At 43.4% G+C, this 20,145-nt stretch overlaps 1 protein-coding gene across 3 annotated transcripts in view; it reads left to right on the plus strand.

Moving 5' to 3' along the window:
* Positions 1-20,145, plus strand: part of cacnb4a (calcium channel, voltage-dependent, beta 4a subunit) — a 287,970-nt gene that overhangs the window by 217,062 nt on the left and 50,763 nt on the right. For all 3 annotated transcript variants that reach the window (XM_070875297.1, XM_070875299.1, XM_070875298.1), the window contains exons 8-9: positions 8,473-8,531; positions 12,924-13,033. In XM_070875297.1, the coding sequence (XP_070731398.1) occupies positions 8,473-8,531; positions 12,924-13,033 (169 nt within the window). The remainder of the gene's footprint in view (positions 1-8,472; positions 8,532-12,923; positions 13,034-20,145) is intronic.

The following is a 20,145-nucleotide window of genomic DNA, read 5'->3' on the forward strand; positions in this document are numbered from 1 at the left end:
GGGTCTAGACAACGTAGATAGAGAGAAAGTGTTCCCATCGGTGGAAGGGTCGAGAACCAGAGGAAACAAATTTAAGGTGACTGGCAGAAGAACCAAAGGTAACATGAGGGAAAAACCTTTTTCCGCAGCAAGTGGTTAGGATCTGGAATGTACTGCCTGAGAGGGTGGTGGAGGCAGATTCAAATTGTGGCTTTCAAAAGGGAGCTAGGTAAGTACCTGAGGGAAATTTTTTGCAGGACTACAGGGAAAGGGCGGGGGAGTGGGACTAGCTGAAGTGCTCTTGCAGAGAGCTGGCACAGGCTTGATGGACCGAATGGCCTCCTTCTGTGCAATAACCATTCTATGATTCTATGATTCTAACTTTCACAGGTTCGTTAATCTGTTCTCCAATATAACTTAATGTTTTCTAGATTCTTAAAATTTTTCTTATCAGAATGTTTTTAACTGAAGTTATGTACCATAGATGGCTCCAAGCACCATGGAGTTCCTGCTCATTGCTGCAAATTGAAGCTAAGTAATTGAATCATGTGAAGGCATTTAGGCTGCCACATACCTCGACCAAGTAGCTTGCTCGCACCTCTGAATAAGTCTTTTGCTCATTAAGCAAGTTGGTTGAAGAAGCCCCCAATTCTTTCTCAATAAGCAGTTAGACAAGTTCTTGATTTATATTTTCATGATCGCATGTGAACTGCTGGCTTTTGACATCTGGATGGATGTTGAACATCTGACTCTGGAGAGGAATTATAGAATAACATATCCATTGCTTTTTAAAGCAGGGATGCCCAAACTTTTGGCTTCATGGGTCACATAAGTATATACCATGGAATCTCAGGAGCCATATAGATTGCATTGTCGGATTCAGTGATTGGGAAAAACTGTGGCAGATGGAGTTCAACATGGGGAAGTGTGAGGCCAACCACTATGGATCCAAGAAAGATAGATCAGTGTATTTTGTAAATGGTGAGAAGCTAAGACTGAGTTCGAGAGATGGTTAGCCAGGGCTCAGGAACCGTCTGTGACTGTAGGGCCACACTTGGACACTCCTGCTAGGAAGGATTTATAATTTGATTATCTATTGTTCAACAGGCTACAAGGGCTTCAAATGACCTGACTTTGAATTTCAAGCTACAGAAACAGTACCTTCCTACGCGGAGGGAGTTGCTGGCTGAAATCCATTTTAGAAAACCAAGATAAAATTTCATGTAGAGAGATAAAATATAGATTTTCATTTGAATTGACATTCGACCAGTCCTTCTATCTGCCACACTCATGGTAGTTGAAGGTTTCTTGTCTATGATTATTTATGAAGTTAAGGACTTTGGTCTATAAATTGGCTCTAATACAGGTGACATGAGAAGAAATTCATTCTGATACTTTTATGTTGACAAGTAAGATCAAGAATTAATATTGTGTGTCCCACCAATGCTATTTTCTGATACTGTACCATCTGATATGGTTGTCTAGTTAATTATTTAATTTCAGTACAGTACATGAAGAAAGACTTTCAATGCTATGTTGGCCTTCATAGCGAGGGGATTTGGGTATAGGAGCAGGGAGGTCTTACTGCAGTTGTACAGGGCGTTGGTGAGGCCTCACCTGGAGTATTGTGTTCAGTTTTGGTCTCCTAATCTGAGGAAGGACGTTCTTGCTATTGAGGGAGTGCAGCGAAGGTTCACCAGACTGATTCCCGGGATGGCGGGACTGACATATCAAGAAAGACTGGAGCAACTGGGCTTGTATTTACTGGAGTTCAGAAGAATGAGAGGGGACTCATAGAAACGTTTAAAATTCTGACGGGCTTAGACAGGTTAGATGCAGGAAGAATGTTCCCAATGTTGGGGAAGTCCAGAACCAGGGGTCACAGTCTAAGGATAAGGGGTAAGCCATTTAGGACCGAGATGAGGAGAAACGTCTTCACCCAGAGAGTGGTGAACCTGTGGAATTCTCTACCACAGAAAGTTGTTGAGGCCAATTCACTAAATATATTCAAAAAGGAGTTAGATGTAGTCCTTACTACTAGGGGGATCAAACAGTATGGTGAGAAAGCAGGAATGGGGTACTGAAGTTGCATGTTCAGCCATGAACTCATTGAATGGCGGTGCAGGTTCGAGGGGCCGAATGGCCTACTCCTGCACCTATTTTCTATGTTTCTATGAGAGACTGGATCAACTGGGCCTTTATTCACTGGAGTTTAGAAGGATGAGAGGGGATTTCATAGAAACTTATAAGATTCTGACGGGACTGGACAGGTTAGATATGGGAAGAATGTTCCCGATGTTGGGGAAGTCCAGAACCAGGGGACATAGTCTTAGGATAAAGGGTAGGCCATTTAGGATTGAGATGAGGAGAAACTTCTTCACTCAGAGAGTTGTTAACCGATGGAATTCCCTGCCGCAGAGAGTTGTTGATGCCACTTCATTGGATATATTCAAGAGGGAGTTAGATATGGCCCTTATGGCTAAGGGGATCAAGGGATATGGAGAGAAAGCAGAAAAGGGATACTGAGGGAATGATCAACCATGATCTTATTGAATGGCGGTGCAGGCTCGAAGGGCCTACCCCTGCACCTATTTTCTATGTTTCTATGTTTCATTTACATAGCACCCTTCATGACCTTGGAACGTCCCAAAGTGCTTTACACCCAATTAAGTACTTTTTCAAGTGCAGTCAGTGTTGTAATGTAGGAAACACGGCAACCAATTTATACACTGCAAGTTCCTGCAAACAGTAATGTGGTCATGACCAGATAATTTGTTTTAGTGATGTTGGTTGAAGAATAAATAATGTTAAGCTTATCTACTCTTCTAAATATTGCCATGATGATCTTTTATGTCCACCTGAAAGGGCAGACGAGTCATCATTTTATGCCTCATCTGAAAGAGTGTCAGCCGAGATTATGTGCTCAAGTCGATAGAGTGGAGCTTGAACATACAATCTTCTGACTTCGAAGCAAGGGTGATACCCACTGAGCCACAGCTGACACCTATTAAAGTTAGTTCACCTGGTCCTTAATTAGTAACTGATCCAGACCATGAAACCACACAAAGAATGAAGCCAGGAATTTCCTTGAAGCTGCTCAAACTTTACTGCCGTAACTTCCCTGGGAATGCAATGGAACTCCTGCTTATGGCAAATATATATACCATCTCGTTTCCCTAACTGAGGGGTGAAATTGTTCGCTTGAGATTCCACTGTGCACTGCTTTAAAGCATCTGTGAACCCATTTAAACTAAACAGGTTAATTAATGTGTTAAAAAGAACAATTTCACACCAATGTGGTAATTTGGTCATTATAAATGTCGCTCAGAACAATTTCAACCCAATGTCTCTTGTTTTCACCTGGTCTCCCACAGCAGGAAGGAATGTCTAACACAGAATTCCATACCCTGAGATGAAACATCATACTGCAGTCACCAAGGTGACTTTTAAAAATGTTTTTGCTCACTAATTTGCTCCTTTCCCCCCTGCCCCCTCTCTCGAACGCATTAGCTCTTTATCCAGGTACTTTGTTGAAATGGCCATTGTTTACATGTGATAATGGCAGAGAATGTCAACAGACTATTTGGCCATAGACTATTTAGCCTGAGCCCACCTTTGGTCTTCACACATGTGCACTGCCTTTGCTTACTCGAACCCATTGAGGGTAACTTTGACTTAGGGCGATAGTGTAAAATGGGAGATATCGGATCAGCTGCCTGTTATACATCTATGGATCTGAAAATCGGGAAAGATGTATAACGGGCAACTGATCCAATATCTCCCGTTTTACACTACTTCCCCCAAAATTGAAATTAACCCCTAATTATTACTGCCCCCTTCTGAGATCATCTAACTCCACACAGAGGAATGGAACCTGGGCTTCTCAAGTCAGTTACTCACTGGATAAAGTCAACGAGCCATTGAGAGAGGCCCAGCAAGGTGTTTAATGAATTGAGCCTTTCCAGAACCGCGGGAATTGCTCCCAATCCTGACAGCTCAGTTGAAGTAGAACCCAGACACTAAGATCCAGCACTACTGGACCGATAGAGCGCCTTACAGCAGAACAGTACTGCAGATGGTAGCACTGTAAATGTGAAGTACACTCCCCTAACATGTTCTGCAGATTTCGTCTATTAAATAATAATCTCTAGCTAAAGTCCTTTTTAAAGCGTAGGGGACAAAACATTTCATTCGAGTGGAAAAAAAATAGGTGCTCTGCCATGCTCATAGAGCCTGTGGCTCCATCTGCTTTCAGCTTCAAACCTAACTAGGTTACAGTGCTCAGAGTACATCAGGTCACATTTACATAATTTATGTATGAAGTAGATCATTCAAATTACACGCCAATTTTTCAAATGAAACGAGACACATGTTTATCTTTACATCATTAGACATCAGCTGTAAACACCCGGTCCACGGTTAAACCTGATGGGGACAGGGAATGATCATTTGCCTATTATTGCCTAAGATTAGACTCACTCCCTGACACAGCACTCAGGCCCCAAGTATTATAATGATATCAATTCATTTTTAAGCTACCTACCTTAATTTCTATGCCTCCAGCATAACACTTAACGACAGTGACTGGTTGGCCATTATCTGCCCTGACAGGAGAACAATGTACAGCGACACAAGGACAATGGAAGTGGAACATTTTGTTCCTCTGTACTCATAATAATGCCAGGGAAGGGCAGTTGTGGCCTGCCTATCCTTCGGTTATGGTCTCAGACGCTTGCTGACTGAGTGTTACTGGAGATTGGATTAAGGGAAGATTTTCCACTTCAGTGCTCCCATCATGTGCCAGAAGCACAGATTGAGATATTGTGCTCTTCCATCTTCTGTCAGGAATGGACCTGAGGTGTACAATCTCCCAATATACATTCCAAGTTGTGCAGAGAGCACCAAAGCAGATATTCTCCCCTTTAGTGCTTTTGCTTTCCAGTGATAAAAAAATAATGAAAAGCTATATAGATGGGAGGGGATGGCTTTCCCCGCGTGTATAATGCAAGCGGAAGAGCCCCTCAGTAATCGTCCATTGCACCATGAAGTCCGCAACTCGCTATATAAGGATTCACAGATGTATATCTATGCCCCATCACTGTGGGGCAACATGCTGGGGCATCCTCAAGAGAGTTCCTCCAATAAGCGCAAAGCACTCTGTGAGTAAGATTAATCTACATGTCTGGGCTGTTTTAAAAAAAAATACAGGCAACTTAGAAACTAAAATAATTTGAACTGAGCTTAAATCCACTAATTTATGTACCAAGGTCCCAGTTTGGGCTACTTCGGGATATCAATCAGATTCACATTGCACTGGTAATTATAAGTGACAGTTTGAACAGAACTCAATTGTAAATGTGCCTGTTGGGCATGCTGACCCTTTAATGCTTTACTATGTTATTGGCATTTAACACAAATTATGGTGACCTGACCCTTTGTATTTGTTACAGCTCATTTCAAGTTGAATCTAATGTGTTTTTGGAACAGTTAATGTCACAAAACCAGACTCATTTTTGATCTCAGTCTGAGATTGCACCTTGGATTTTGAGGTACAAATTGAAGCTTTTGGCTGGTAACGGATAAGAACATAAAAACATAAAAAATAGGAACAGGAGTAGATGATACGGCCCCTTGAGCCTGCTCAATATCATCTTCGAACTCAACTCCTGCCCTACGCTCATCCCTTGATTCCCACTTCTCAATCCTGCATAATTATTTTAAAAGACCACTGCTCCTGCTGTCCTGTATTGCCCGAACAGTGATTTCTTTCATCTTCTTTAACTTTAAGAGCATAAAAAATAGAAGGAGTAGGCCCTGCAGCCCATCGAGCATTCAATAAGATCATGGCTGATCATCGACCTCAATTCCACTTTCCTGCCCGATCTCCATATCCCTTGATTTCCCTAGACTCCCAAAATCTGTCTATCTCAGCCTTGAATATATTCAGAGACTCAGCATCCACAGCCCCCTAGGGCAGAGAATTCCAAAGATTCACAACCCTCTGAGTGAAGAAATTCCTCTTAAATGGCCTACCCCTTATCCTGAGACTGTGACCCCTAGTTCTAGACTCTCCAGCCAGGGGAAACAACCTCTCAGCATCTACCCTGTCAATCTCCTTTAGAATCTTGTATGTTTCAATGAAATCACCTCTCATTCTTCGAAACTCCAGAAAGTACAGGCCCATTCTACAAAATCTCTCATCATAAGACAGCCCTCTCATCTCAGGAATCAATCTAGTGAACCTCCGTTGTACCGCCTCCAAGGCAAGTATATCCTTCCTTAGATAAGGAGACCCAAACTGTGCACAGTACTCCAGGTGTGGTCTCACCAAGGCCCTGTACACTTGTAGCAAGACTTCCTTACTCTTATACTCCAACCCCTTTGCAGTAAACAGAATGGATAAAAAAATCTGACATCAACAAAAGCTCACGGAAATCCCACTTGCACATAACCCATACACCATAGTCGTTTCATGTACAAGGTGCTTTTTAAAGTAATCTCCATTCACTGGCATGTGAGGAAACTGTTGCACAAGAGTACAACTGGTCTAATTGAAGGCTAAGAGCACTTAGAGGAGTAGTTTACCCTATCGCTCCCGACCCAGGATTCATTAATATAAATGGAGCCATTTTGTGAGTTGGTTGAAGTAGGGGCACCTAGTTCTATAAAATACTCACTAATGAATCCAACAGGGACTTCAGGAGAAATGTCTTTACCCAGAGAGTGATTAGAATGTGGAACTCGGTACCACAGGGAGTGGTAAAGGCGAATGGCATGGATGCATTTAAGGGGAACCTAGATAGACACATGAGGGAGAAAGGATTAGAGGGATATGTTGATAGAGTTAGATGAAGAAGGGTGGGAGAAGGCTCTGTGGAGCATAAACACCGGCATAAACCTGATGGACCAAATGGCATATTTTTGTGCTGTAATTGAAAGAAGAAAGAAAGGATGAAAGACTTGCATTTATATAGTGCCTTTCACGACCACCAAACATCGTAAATGTAATACTTTTGGAGTGTAGTCACTGTTGTAATGTACAAAACATGGCAACCAGTTTGCATGTAGCAAGCTCCCACAAACATCAATGTGATAATGACCAGATAACCAGTTTTTGTTATACTGATTGAGGGATAAATATTGGCCAGGACACTGGGGATAACTCCCCTGCTCCTCTTCAAAATAGTGCCGTGGGATCATTCACGTTCACCTGACATCTCATCCAAAAGCCGAATGTGCAGCACTCCCTCAGCAGTGCACTGGAGTGTCAGCCTAGATTAAATACTATGTAACACTATGTAAGTACACAAGGGGCCCTAACTGGGCGCAAACAACTTTTCACCCGGGCACGGCACCATTACCGACTCACGCAAAATTCCGTGGGAGTTTAGCGTTGGAGGTAACCAGTAACATCCCACTCCACTGTGTCGGCGATGACAATGTCATCACAGGGTGCAACGACCCGTTTTCACCCTTGAGCGAAAGTTTGGTCGCGCCCCCCTGAAGCTGCCATGGGCGATGTCCGCAACAGCTTCTGATGGCGCGTACCGTACTGTAGGCCGCTCGCGGGGCTATAATTAAAGGGGATGTAACAAAAAAATGGCTGATTTACCATTCGCGGCCTTCTTCCTCAATTGCAGGGTCCATACCGCGATCTTGCAGCCCGGCACTCCGCTTGTGTGCCAGGCTGCTGCCACGCACCCCGCTCCCTGGTGGTCCAGGGATGGCCCTGTTTCCCGCCCGGAGAGTCGGCATCATGGCCCTCCCCTTTAATGAAAGGGGAGTGCCCTGTCTATGTGACAGTGCCACGTGTCCCACCGCGTAGCCCTGCGCCCTTCGCGGAGTCCTTCAATTCCTCTCTCACCCCACAGAGCAAGTGGAGCGTGATAGTTTGCACTCCACTTGTTCTCAGGGGCGGTCTGCCGAATATATGTCGTGGGGCTGAACCTCTGCGCCTGGCACAGGAACTCCCACCTCGCAGCTATTACCGCCCCCAAATGGGTCGGCACACAATTTTGGTCCCATCGTATCTACCAAATCTGTCATGCATTTTGAACGCTCATTACTACATTTCTCAGACCTGGTGCCTCCAGAGCTAAACCTTTGGAAGAGCTGCTGCCAGTTGTGAATGTTGTGCCTCATTTCGACTTCCTTAATAGAAGAGATAAAGGCATGGTCCTGCCACCACAGAACCAGTAGTTGAACCCACAAACTGCCACAGTGGCAGAAATTCTACATATAGCCGGTTTGAAATAGATAAAATGCACCAAAAAGGTCAATTTAGCTTCATCCATAGGGAATAAAAATCATGCTGTTTATAGTTACAGACAGGAATCACTCAGAATATGTTTTACTAATTCGGCTGTTAGTTTTTTTTTTAAGACAGGTTGATCAGATCTGTACGAAATCTCGATAATTACTTTCACCTTCTGTGATTCTCTCTTTCTCCGATCAACATCCATTCTTCCCTTTCTAATCCTTCCCCATGTACAGGTAACGGACATGATGCAGAAAGCTCTCTTTGACTTCCTAAAGCACCGATTTGATGGAAGGTGAGCAAAATCCTTTCCCACATTTCTCTTCCAGTACTTCGTGACCTGTCTTCTTTGACTAAGCCAGCAAGCCGGTTTTAAAAACACATTGCACAACATCAGTGTAATGTATGCACCTGTTTAGAAACATAGAAACATAGAAAATAGGTGCAGGAGTAGGCCATTCAGCCTTTTGAGCCTGCACCACCATTCAATAAGATCATGGCTCTTTATTCACCTCAGTACCCCTTTCCTGCTTTCTCTCCAATAGATACCCTCTCATGCTTCTAAACTCCAGTGAATACAGGTCCAGTCGATCTAGTCTCTCCTCATATGTCAGTCCAGCCATCCCGGGAATCAGTCTGGTGAACCTTCGCTGCACTCCCTCAATAGCAAGAATGTCCTTCTTCAGATTATGAGACCAAAACTGAACACAATATTCCAGGTGAGGCCTCACCAAGGCCCTGTACAACTGAAGTAAGACCTCCCTGTTCCTATACTCAAACCCCCTAGCTATGAAGGCCAACATACAATTTGCCTTCTTCACCGCCTGCTGTACCTGCATGCCAACTTTCAATGACTGATGTACCATGACACTCGGGTCTCGTTGCACTCCCCTTTTCCTAATCTTCCGCCATTCAGATAATATTCTGCCTTTGGGTTTTTTCCCCCAAAGTGGATAACCTCACACTTATCCACATTGTACTGCATCTGCCATGCATTTGCCCACTCACCTAACCTGTCCAAGTCACCCTGCAGCCTCTTAGCGTCCCCCTCACAGATCACACCGCCACCCAGCTTAGTGTCAACTGCAAACTTGGAGATATTACACTCAATTCCTTCATCCAAATCAGTAAAGTAGATTATAAATAGCAGGGGTCCCAGCACTGAGCCCTGTGGCACCCCACTAGTCACTGCCTGCCATTCTGAAAAGGACCCGTTTATCCCGACTCTCTGCTTCCTGTCTGCCAAAGAGTTCTCTATCCACACCAGTACATTACCCCCAATATCATGTGCTTTAATTTTGCACACCAATCTCTTGTGTGGGACCTTGTCACAAGCCTTTTGAAAGTCCAAAGACACCACATGCACTGGTTCTCCCTTGTCCACTCTATTAGTTAGATCCTCAAAGAATCCCAGAAGATTTGTCAAGCATGATTTCCCCTTCATAAATCCATGCTGACTTGGACCGCTCCTGTCACTGCTTTTCAAATGCGCTGTTATTTCATCGTTAATAATTGATTCCAACATTTTCCCCACTACTGATGTCAGGCTAATCGGTCTATAATTACCCGTTTTCTCTCACACCACTTTTTTAAAAATGAGGGAGATATTAGCTACCCTCCAGTCCATAGGAACTGATCCAGAGTCTAAAGAATGTTGGAAAATGATCACCATTGCATCTACTATTTCTTGGGCCATTTCCTTAAGTACTCTGGGATGCAGACTATCAGGCCCCGGGGATTTATCGGCCTTCAATCCCATCAATTTCCCTCACACAATTTCCCATCTAATAAGGATATCCTTCAATTCCTCCTTCTCACTCGACCCTCGGTCTCCTAGTACTTTCGGAAAGTTATTTGTGTCTTCCTTCGTGAAGACAGAACCAACTGGTCTGCCATTTCTTTGTTCCCCATTATAAATTCACCTGAATCTGACTGCAAGTAACCTACATTTGTCTTCACTAATCTTTTTCTCTTCACATATCTATAGAAGCTTTTGCAGTCAGTTTTTATGTTCCCGGCAAGCTTCCTCTCATATTCTATTTTCCCCCTCCTAACTAAACACTTTGTCCTCCTCTGCTGAATTCAAAATTTCTCCCAGTCCTCAGGTTTGCTGCTTTTTCTGGCCCATTTATATGTCTCTTCCTTGGATTTAACACTATCCTTAATTTCTCTTGTTAGCCACGGTTGAGCCACCTTCCCCGTTTTATTTTTACTCCAGAGACGGATGTACAATTGTTGAAGTTCATCCATGTGATCTTAAAATTTTGCCATTGCCTATCCACCGTCAACCCTTTAAGTATCATTTGCCAGTCAATTTTAGCCAATTCACGTCTCATACCATCGAAGTTACCTTTCCTTAAGTTCAGGACCCTAGTCTCTGAATTAATTTTGTCACTCTCCATCTTAATAAAGAATTCTACCATATTATGGTCACTCTTCCCCAAGGGGCCTCGCACAACAAGATTGCTAATTAATCCTTTCTCATTACACATCACCCATGCCAGCCCTCTAGTTGGTTCCTCGACATATAGGTCCAGAAAACCATCCCTAATACACTTCAGGAAATCCTCCTCTACCGTATTGCTACCAGTTTGGTTAGCCCAATCTATATTTAGATTAAAGTCGCCCATGATAACTGCTGTACTTTTATTGCACGCATCCTTAATTTCTTGTTTGATGCTGTCCCCAACCTCACTACTACTGTTTGGTGGTCTGTACGCAACTCCCACTAGCGTTTTCTGCCCTTTGGTATTCCACAGCTCCACCCATACAGATTCCACATCATCCAAGCTAATGTCCTTCCTTACTATTGAATTAATTTCCTCTTTTACCAGCAACACTACCCCACCTCCTTTTCCTTTCTGTCTATCCTTCCAGAATGTTGAATACCGCTGGATGTTGAGTTCCCAGCCTTGGTCACCCTGGAGCCATGTCTCCGTGATGCCAATTATATTATATTCATTAATTGCTGCCTGTGCAGTTAATTCGTCCACCTTATTATGAATACTCCTCGCATTGAAGCAGAGAGCCTTCAGGCTTGTCTTTTTAACACACTTTGCCCCTTTAGAATTTTGCTACAATGTGGCCCTTTTTGATTTTTGCCTTGGGTTTCTCTGCCCTCCACTTTTAATTTTCTTTTTTGTATCTTTTGCTTCTGCCCCTATTTTACTTCCCTGTGTCTCCCTGCATAGGTTCCCAGCCCCCTGCCGTATTAGTTTAACTCCTCCCCAACAGCACTAGCAAACACTTCCCCTAGGACATTGGTTCCGGTCCTGCCCAGGTGCAGACCGTCCGATTTGTACTGGTCCCACCTCCCCCAGAACCGGTTCCAATGTCCCAGGAATTTGAATCCCTCCCTTCTGCACCACTCCTCAAGCCACGTATTCATCTGAGCTATCCTGCGAATCCTACTCTGACTAGCACGTGGCACTGGTAGCAATCTTGAGATTACTACCTTTGAGGTCCTACTTTTTAATTTAACTCCTAGCTCCCTAAATTCAGCTTGTGGGACCTCATCCCGTTTTTTTGTAGAGCTGTAGATACAAAAATAGTTGTGGAGCTATAGAGACTAGAGTGCATCATCACCCCTGGCAACCAAATTTTAACTTTGTTTGTCTAAAGTTTCATTTGTTTAATTTGCCGGTGTTAGTGCCGCCCCCCCACCACCCCCCGCGCCCCCACCCCTTTTAGCCAGGGAGCACTTATATATTTGTGTTTCAGTGCCCTGAAAAAAAAAACAAGGGGGCACTTGTTTGGTGTATCCCTCCCTTTAATCAGGGGGCACTTAATTTATTGTTTTACACCAAAAATAGTTGAAGAGCTACAGAAACTGGAGTGTATCATCACCCCCGGCAACCAAATTTTAATTTGATATTTTGTCTAAAGTTTAATTTGTTTGTTGTGTCGGTTTTAGTGCCTCCCTCCCCCACCCTTTTAGCCATGGGGCACTTGAATAATTTGTGTTTTAGAGCCCTCAAAAAAATACAAACAAAATAAAAAAAACAAGGGGGCACTTGAAAAGTGCTTTGGAGTGTGCCCCCACCTTTAATCAGGGTACACTTGATTTTCTGATTACAACTCAAATAGTTGTAGAGCTATAGAGCTGAGAATGGCTTAGCCAGTCATGTGATGTTCACAAGACTCAATAAAACCCCAGCCAGTTGAGTTCAGGGGATCCACAATGAGGCATGTGGTTGTGAGCCTGGTGGATGAACTGGCAATGTGTAATGTGATTGTCAAATCTTTGCTAATAAACCAATTTGTTCTTAATAGCTATGTGTTGCTATGAATTCTGAAGCAAAGAAACCATGAAGCAAATACATTACAGTCTATAAGACTTAATTTATTTCTAACTAAAGCACTTTATAGCATTAGAGAATTCCGTGCCACTGTAAAACACTTTTTTAATGTTCAATAATCTGCAAGCAAACAAAAATTGAGTGATGAAAAGAAAAACTGACCACTGGAAATCTGACATCTGACATCTGAAAGAGAATGAGAGGTTAACAGGTCAGATAGGGCCCTTCACCAGAACTCTGAGTAGAATTATTTATATGCTTTAGGCCATTGTAACTTGGTGCATTTTGTGTCAGAGAACTGACAGGTAAATTAAATACCTGTGACAAGTAATGACCACAATTAGCAAAACCCGCCTGACTGAACAAGTGTTGCTTGCTTTTCGTTATAGGATATCAATTACACGGGTGACAGCAGACATATCCCTGGCCAAGCGTTCAGTCCTAAATAATCCCAGCAAGAGGACAATAATGGAACGTTCCAACACGCGCTCCAGTATAGGTATGACTCAAACTTGTTTTTTGGTTCATTTTCAATGTTATTTCAATCTGGACATTAATTTCCATGCCGTTGCAAATTCTCTGGGCAATTACATCATGAAATATAACAAACTGCAGCAGATTTTTGCTAAATACATTTCAATTTTATGCAATTGTGTTTTTTTTTAAAAATCCCATCCCATTCCTGTTTGTCTTTTTGTGATTAAAGAATGGCAAAATTCACTACTCATGGGATAAAGTGCCCGTCAATGTAGGAATTCTGAATTTAAAGCAGAAATGTTGGTGTCTGAAAGAGAACGATAGTTAGTATTTCTGGATGGGATCGTTCATCAGAACTCAGTTCTGATTTCAGCTAAAATATTCAGCTTTCTTTTGTCTGTATGAGGTGCTGACTGCCTTGCTCTTTATTGCCAGTACTTCCTGCTGCCATTTCATTATTTAGGAGGCTGCGTATTGATCATCTGTCGAGGATAGGATTTGAACGCACTAACGGAGCGATGGGAATTAAAGTACTAATCAGTGCATAGCATAGCATTGGAGCAGCATTTTGATGTCTGTGGGAGAATGTTTCTGAGGTAGATGATGGGTTGTGGACCTCAGACACAGCTGTAGTACTGCCTTAATACAGACTAGCTTTCATAAGAAACAGCATCATAAGAAAATAAGAAATAGGAGCAGGAGTAGGCCATTTGGCCCCCGAGCCTGCTCCGCCATTTAATAACATCTTGGCTGATCTGATCTTGGACTAAGCTCCACTTCCCTGCCTGCTCCCCATAACCCTTTTTTCCCTTTCTGCTCAAAAATCTGTATCTCTGCCTTAAATATATTTAATGACCCATCCTCACAGCTCACTGGGGTACAGAATTCAATAGCTTTACAACCCGAGAGACAAGAAATTCCTCCTCATCTCAGTTTTAAATGGGCGGCCCCTTATTCTGACTATGTCCCCTAGTTTTAGTTTCCCCATGAGTGGAAATATCTTCTCTGCATCCACCTTGTCGAGCCCCCTTATTATCTTATATGTTTCGATAAGATCACCTCTCATTCTTCTGAACTTCAGTGAATACAGACCCAACCTACTCAACCTATCTTCATAAGTCAATCCCCTCATCTCCAGAATCAACCGAGTGAACCTTCTCTGAACAGCCTCCAATGCAAGTATATCCTTCCTTAAATAAGGAGACCAAAACTGTACGCAGTGCTCCAAGTGTGGTCTCACCAATACTCTGTACAGTTACAGCAGGACTTCTCTGCTTTTATACTCCATCCCCCTTACAATAAAGGCCAACATTCCATTTGGCTTCCTGATTACTTGCTGTACCTGCATACTATTTGTGTTTCATGCACAAGCACCCCCAGGTCCCTCTGTACTGCAGCACTTTGCAATTTTTCTCCATTTAAATTATAATTTGCTTTTCTATTTTTTATTATATTCCATCTGCCAAATTTTTGTCCACTCACTTAGCCTGTTTATATATCCCTTTGCAGATTTTGTGTGTCCTCCTCACAATTTGCTTTCCCATCCATCTTTGTATCATCAGCAAACTTGGCTGCATTACACTCGGTCCCTTCATCCAAGTCATTAATATAGATTGTAAATAGTTGAGGCCCCAGCACCGATCCCTGCGACACCCCACTAGTCACTGTTTGCCAACCCGGAAAATGACCCATTTATCCGAACTCTCTGTTTTCTGTTTGTTAGTCAATCCTCTGTCCATGCTAATATATGACCCCAATCCCGTGAACTTTTATCATGCAGTAACCTTTTATGTGGCACCTTATCGAATACCTTCTGGAAATCCAAATGCACCACATTCACTGGTTCCCTCTTATCCACCCTGCTCATTACATCCTCAAAGAACTCCAGCAAATTTGTCAAACATGATTGCCCTTTCATAAAACCATGCTGACTCTGCTTGATTGAATTTTGCTTTTCCAAATGTCCCGCTACTGCTTCCTTAATAATGGACTCCAGAATTTTCCCAACGACAGATGTTAGGCTAACTGGTCTATAGTTTCCTGCTTTTTGTCTGCCTCCTTTTTTAAATAGGAGCATTATATTTGCGGTTTTTCAATCCGCTGGGATCATCCCAGAACCCAGGGAATTTTGGTAGATTACAACCAATGCATCCACTATCTCTGCAGTCGCTTCTTTTAAGACCCTAGTGTTGTGTATGCATGCCTGTTTACTGTGTGATGTCTGTAACACTGTTATGCAACACTGAATGTACCCTTACACTGTACACACCTTACCTGTACACCAGAGGGTGCTGCTGCTGGAGACCTAAGGGTTACCTGCACACTGCAGGTAACCCAGTATAAAAAGGAGCTCACAGCTCGAGGAGCTGCAAATAAAGGACTGCAGGACTACACAGTTTAAGTATCATACCCTGCCTCGTGGAGTCATTACTAAAGATGCCTACATACACTACACCTAGGATGTAAGCCATCAGGTCCAGGGGACTTGTCCGCCTTTAGTTCCATTATTTTACCGAATACTACTTCTTTAGTGATAGTGATTGTATTAAGTTCCTCCCTCCCTATAGCCCCTTGATTATCCACTATTGGGATGTCGGGCAAACACATGGCAGATGCAATATAATGTAGATAAATGTGAAGTTATCCACTTTGGTCGGAAAAACATAAGGACAAAGTATTATTTAAATGGTGATGGCTTGGGAAGTGTCAATGTACAGAGGGACCTTGGTGTCCTTGTACACCAGTCATTGAAAGCAAACATGCAGGTGCAGCAAGCAGTTAGGAAGGCATATGGTATGTTGGCCTTCCTTGAATACAGGAGCAAAGATGTCTTACTACAGTTATGCAGGGTCTTGGTGAGACCGCACATGGAATATTGTGTGCAGTTTTGCTCTCCTTACCTAAGAACGGATATACTTGCCATAGAGGGAGTGCAGCGAAGGTTCACCAGACTGATTCCTGGGATGGCAGGACTGTCGTATGAGAAGAGATTGGGTCGATTAGGCCTGTATTCACTGGAGTTTAGAAGAATGAGAGAGGATCTCATTGAAACGTATAAAATTCTGACTGGGTTGGATAGACTGGATGCGGGGAGGATATTTCCCCTGGCTTGAAAGTCTAGAACAAGTGGTCACAGTCTCAGGATACAAGGTAGAAAAATTAGGACCGAGATGAGGAGAAATGTTTTCACTCAGAGGGTGGTGATTCTGTGGAATTCTCTACCACAGAAGGCTGTGGAGGCCAAGTCACTGAATATATTTAAGAGGGAGATAGATAGATTTCTAGAAACAAAAGGCATCAAGGGGTATGGGGAAAAAGTGGAATATGGTGTTGAGATAGAGGATCAGCCATGATTATATTGAATGGCGGTGCAGACTTGAAGGGCCGAATGGCCTACTACTGCTCCTATTTTCTATGTTTCTATGTTTTTAGTGTCTCCTACCATGAAGACCGATTTAAAATATTTTTTCAATGTCTCTGCCGTTTCCCAGCTCTCCATTATTAATTCCCCAGTCTCAACCTCTGAGGGACCAACATTTACTTTAGCCACTCTTTTCCTTTTAATGTACCTGTAGAAACTCTTACTATCTCTCTTTATATTTTGTGCTAGTTTACTTTCATAATCTATCTTCCCTCTCTTTATCATTTTCTTAGTCGCTTTTTGCTGGCTTTTAAAAGTTTCCCAACCCTCTGGCCTCCTACTAGTCTTGACCACATTGTATACTCTTGTTTTCAATTTGATACCATCCCTTATTTCCTTTGTTAGCCACAGATGATTATCCCTTCTCTTTCAGTCTTCTGGTACCATCTAATACAGAATTCTTTATACATAATCCAGCCATCAAAAGGTATCTGTGCTTGATGTTGACAGACAAACCACATAAACTATTGGTTATAATTGCTCCTGCTAACTTGATTTTAATTACAAAGATATGTTTTTGCCTGGATGAAAATGCTCAGCACCTGTCCCATTACGGAACTTGATTCCAGTCTCTTCACATTAATGCAGCCAACCACTGCACAGCAAAGCACAGAGCAGAATGTAGGGAAGATGTTGAAATGTTTTTTCATTCTACTTTTGAGATAGATTTTAAAATTTAATTTCGACTTATTTTCTTCACTGTGCCTGCCCTTCAGGCACGGATTGCCTACATCAAGAACAAATTGATTTTTAAAATAATAATTCATATTTATAAACCCTCAGTATATTGTCACAGATGATGAATGTTGAGCAGTATTCGATAATCCTCCCTGTAATACATGGGTATTCTGTAGCTCTACAAGTTAACTACTTGACTGCAATTATACGTGGAATTAGGAGAGGGAAATATTGGATATGATCAGACCCATACTGCACCATCCAGCCCCCAAACTACAGTCCAATGATCATCAGATATGTTCTTGAATGTCTTACTGCACTTTTAATTTTGCCAGTACACTATTGTGTGACACACTAATGTACCACTACTGAAAAGGATATAAAGAAGATGATTTTGCTGTTCCCCTCCCTCCCGAATTGCAGTCCACCCAAATGGACCTGAAACCCTGGTATTTGCCAGTTGTTGCCAAAAGCATGGTGTAAATTTCTCCTTGGCACAGGAATGACCATTGCTGTCGGTCTGATAGGCCTACAGCAGAGGTAATGGCCACAGGCATTGAGTACTTCACGCTGCAGGAGTAGCCAGGTGGCCTCCAGTATCACTGGTCTTCTTTGCTAGCCCTTAAAAGCAAACACTTTAGAAGCGGCAGGTATGCTGACATAACCCCTGCGATATTGCCATATGATTTAAATGTGCTGACTTGTTTCAGACAGGAGCTCTCCACCTACACTGACAGGATACCCCAGAAGTGCACATGATGCACACAGGGGCGGTGAACCGGCATAATCGGTAAACACTGCCTTGTTTCCAGGAAATAGGCCTACCCTAGCCACAAAGCAGAGGAAAATTGATACAAAAGTGTGTCAAGTCAGTTTAGCAGACACGTTATATGTATATCATTACCAAAATATAATACAATGGCCCAGAAGTTGCGATTGAAGGCTTCCCACGGGCGGATGCCTCCGACCGCAATAATTTCTCCGAAAGTATCTGGTGGTCCCGGAGGATCGGCGACTTGTGGTCCTGGAGCTCTACGCAAAGGCCAGTGTAGGGGCCCACGTATCCCAGGATGGTACGGGTTTCGTACGGATCTCTGGGATCACGTGGACCAGCCCAACCTATCAGAGCAGGGGGATCCTCGTTCATATTTTTAGTCATTCTTGAAATACGGTGCTGCCGTAAGTATGAATGGGAATACTCCCAAAAACACTGAAAATAAATTTTTAAAGCATAAATCATATTTAAAATTAATTAAAATGCAATTTCATTAAATATTTTATCCAAAGATTTATTTTTTTGAATTTCTTTTTAATATCTTTTAACGGGGCTAAAAATAAACTAACCTTAATGGACAAGGTTTTTAGTATATAAATGAATGATTGACATTTGATTTTTCTGTTTTTTAAAACTCTTAAGCTGGTAATAGCAAGCCTTACACAGAAGAATTAGAAGGACATTCGCTGGGCAGGAGTTGGTCAAATAATCTGACTCTCTGCCCGCGGAGGCCCTTTTCCTTTGCATGCATGCGATCTGGCAAAACAGTTTTTGGCAGATTACAAGTGCTGGGTTTAGGTTCATGCGCTTCGCACACCTAAACCCAGAACTTGCGGGGACCTCACGGGCACGTGCCCACTTCGTACGTGCCCGTGGGGAGCGAGATTTCAGGCCCATTGTGTCGAAGATCCTGGGTCAAAATCCTGGAACTCCCAACCTCATCATCATCATAGGCAGTCCTTCGGAATCAAGGAAGACGTGCTTCCACTCCTGAAGTGAGTTCTTTGGTGGCTGAACAGTCCAATATGAGAGCCACAGACTCTGTCACAGGTGGGAAGGGGTGGGTGGTACTGGTTTGCCGCACGCTCTCTGCTGCCTGCGCTTGATTTCTGCATGCTCTCGCGTTGAGACTCGAGGTGCTCAGCGCCCTCTCGGATGCACTTCCTCCATTTAGGGCGATCTTGGGCTAGGGACTCCCAGGTGTCAGTGGGGATGTCGCACTTTATCAGGGAGGCTTTGAGGGTGTCCTTGTAATGTTTCCGCTGCCCACCTTTGGCTCGTTTGCCATGAAGGAGCTCCAAGTAGAGCACTTGCTTTGGGAGTCTCATGTCTGGCATGCGGACAATGTGGCCTGCCCAGTGGAGCTGATCGAGTGTGATCAGTGCTTCAATGCTGGGGATGTTAGCCTGGATGAGGATGCTGATGTTGGTGCGCCTGTCCTCCCAGGGGATTTGTAGGATCTTGCGGCGACATCGTTGGTGATATTCTCCAGTGACTTGAGGTGCTACTGTACATGGTCTATGTCTCTGAGCCATACAGGAGGGCAGGTATTACTACAGCCCTGTAGACCATGAGCTTGGTGGCAGTTTTGAGGGCCTGGTCTCCCAACCTAACAGCATTGTGAGAGCACCTTCATCACACAGACTGCAGCGGTTCACGAAGAAGGCGACCAACCATCTTCTGAAGAGCAGCTAGGGATGGGCAATAAATGCCGGTGTCGCCCACATTCTGAAACTCATTTTTGTTTAAATGCAGGAAGGACGTCACTTTCTGTGCACGTTTTGGAGCCTCTTTTCTCTCATCTTGTCACGGATGGACTTCAACAAAATATTGTGTGACTAGTTTGTCCTGCAAATTTCTCTTAATTGGATCATAGTCAGCTGTACCTTAAAGCAAAAGACCCCTCCCCAAAGCAGTGAGGTTATGTCGTATTTACCTGACACGGGTGTGTTGACTTTGGCAGCAGCGCTGAAAGTTGTGTGTGATGGCACTGCTGTCTCCAGTGGCATTGAGAAGCACGGGCTTGCCCACACTGCGATATGTGTGCGCACTAGGTCCGTGCAGCAGAGTAGGTCTTCAGTCGTCCTGGTTAACCCTTGCCACTGGATAAAAGCCTAGCTCTGCCAAGCCCGTGTGGTGACTGATGTGCACTGGCCACCACATGTTAAAAAAATCCATGCACAGGCATCTTCCACCTCCTCAATTGGAGTTCAGGACTGGAATATCAGTCCTTCATTGAAATATCTGTGAACTCATTTTT

The sequence above is a fragment of the Pristiophorus japonicus genome, chromosome 3 (assembly GCF_044704955.1).
Source record: "Pristiophorus japonicus isolate sPriJap1 chromosome 3, sPriJap1.hap1, whole genome shotgun sequence".
In the NCBI taxonomy this organism is placed as follows: Eukaryota; Metazoa; Chordata; class Chondrichthyes; family Pristiophoridae; genus Pristiophorus; species Pristiophorus japonicus.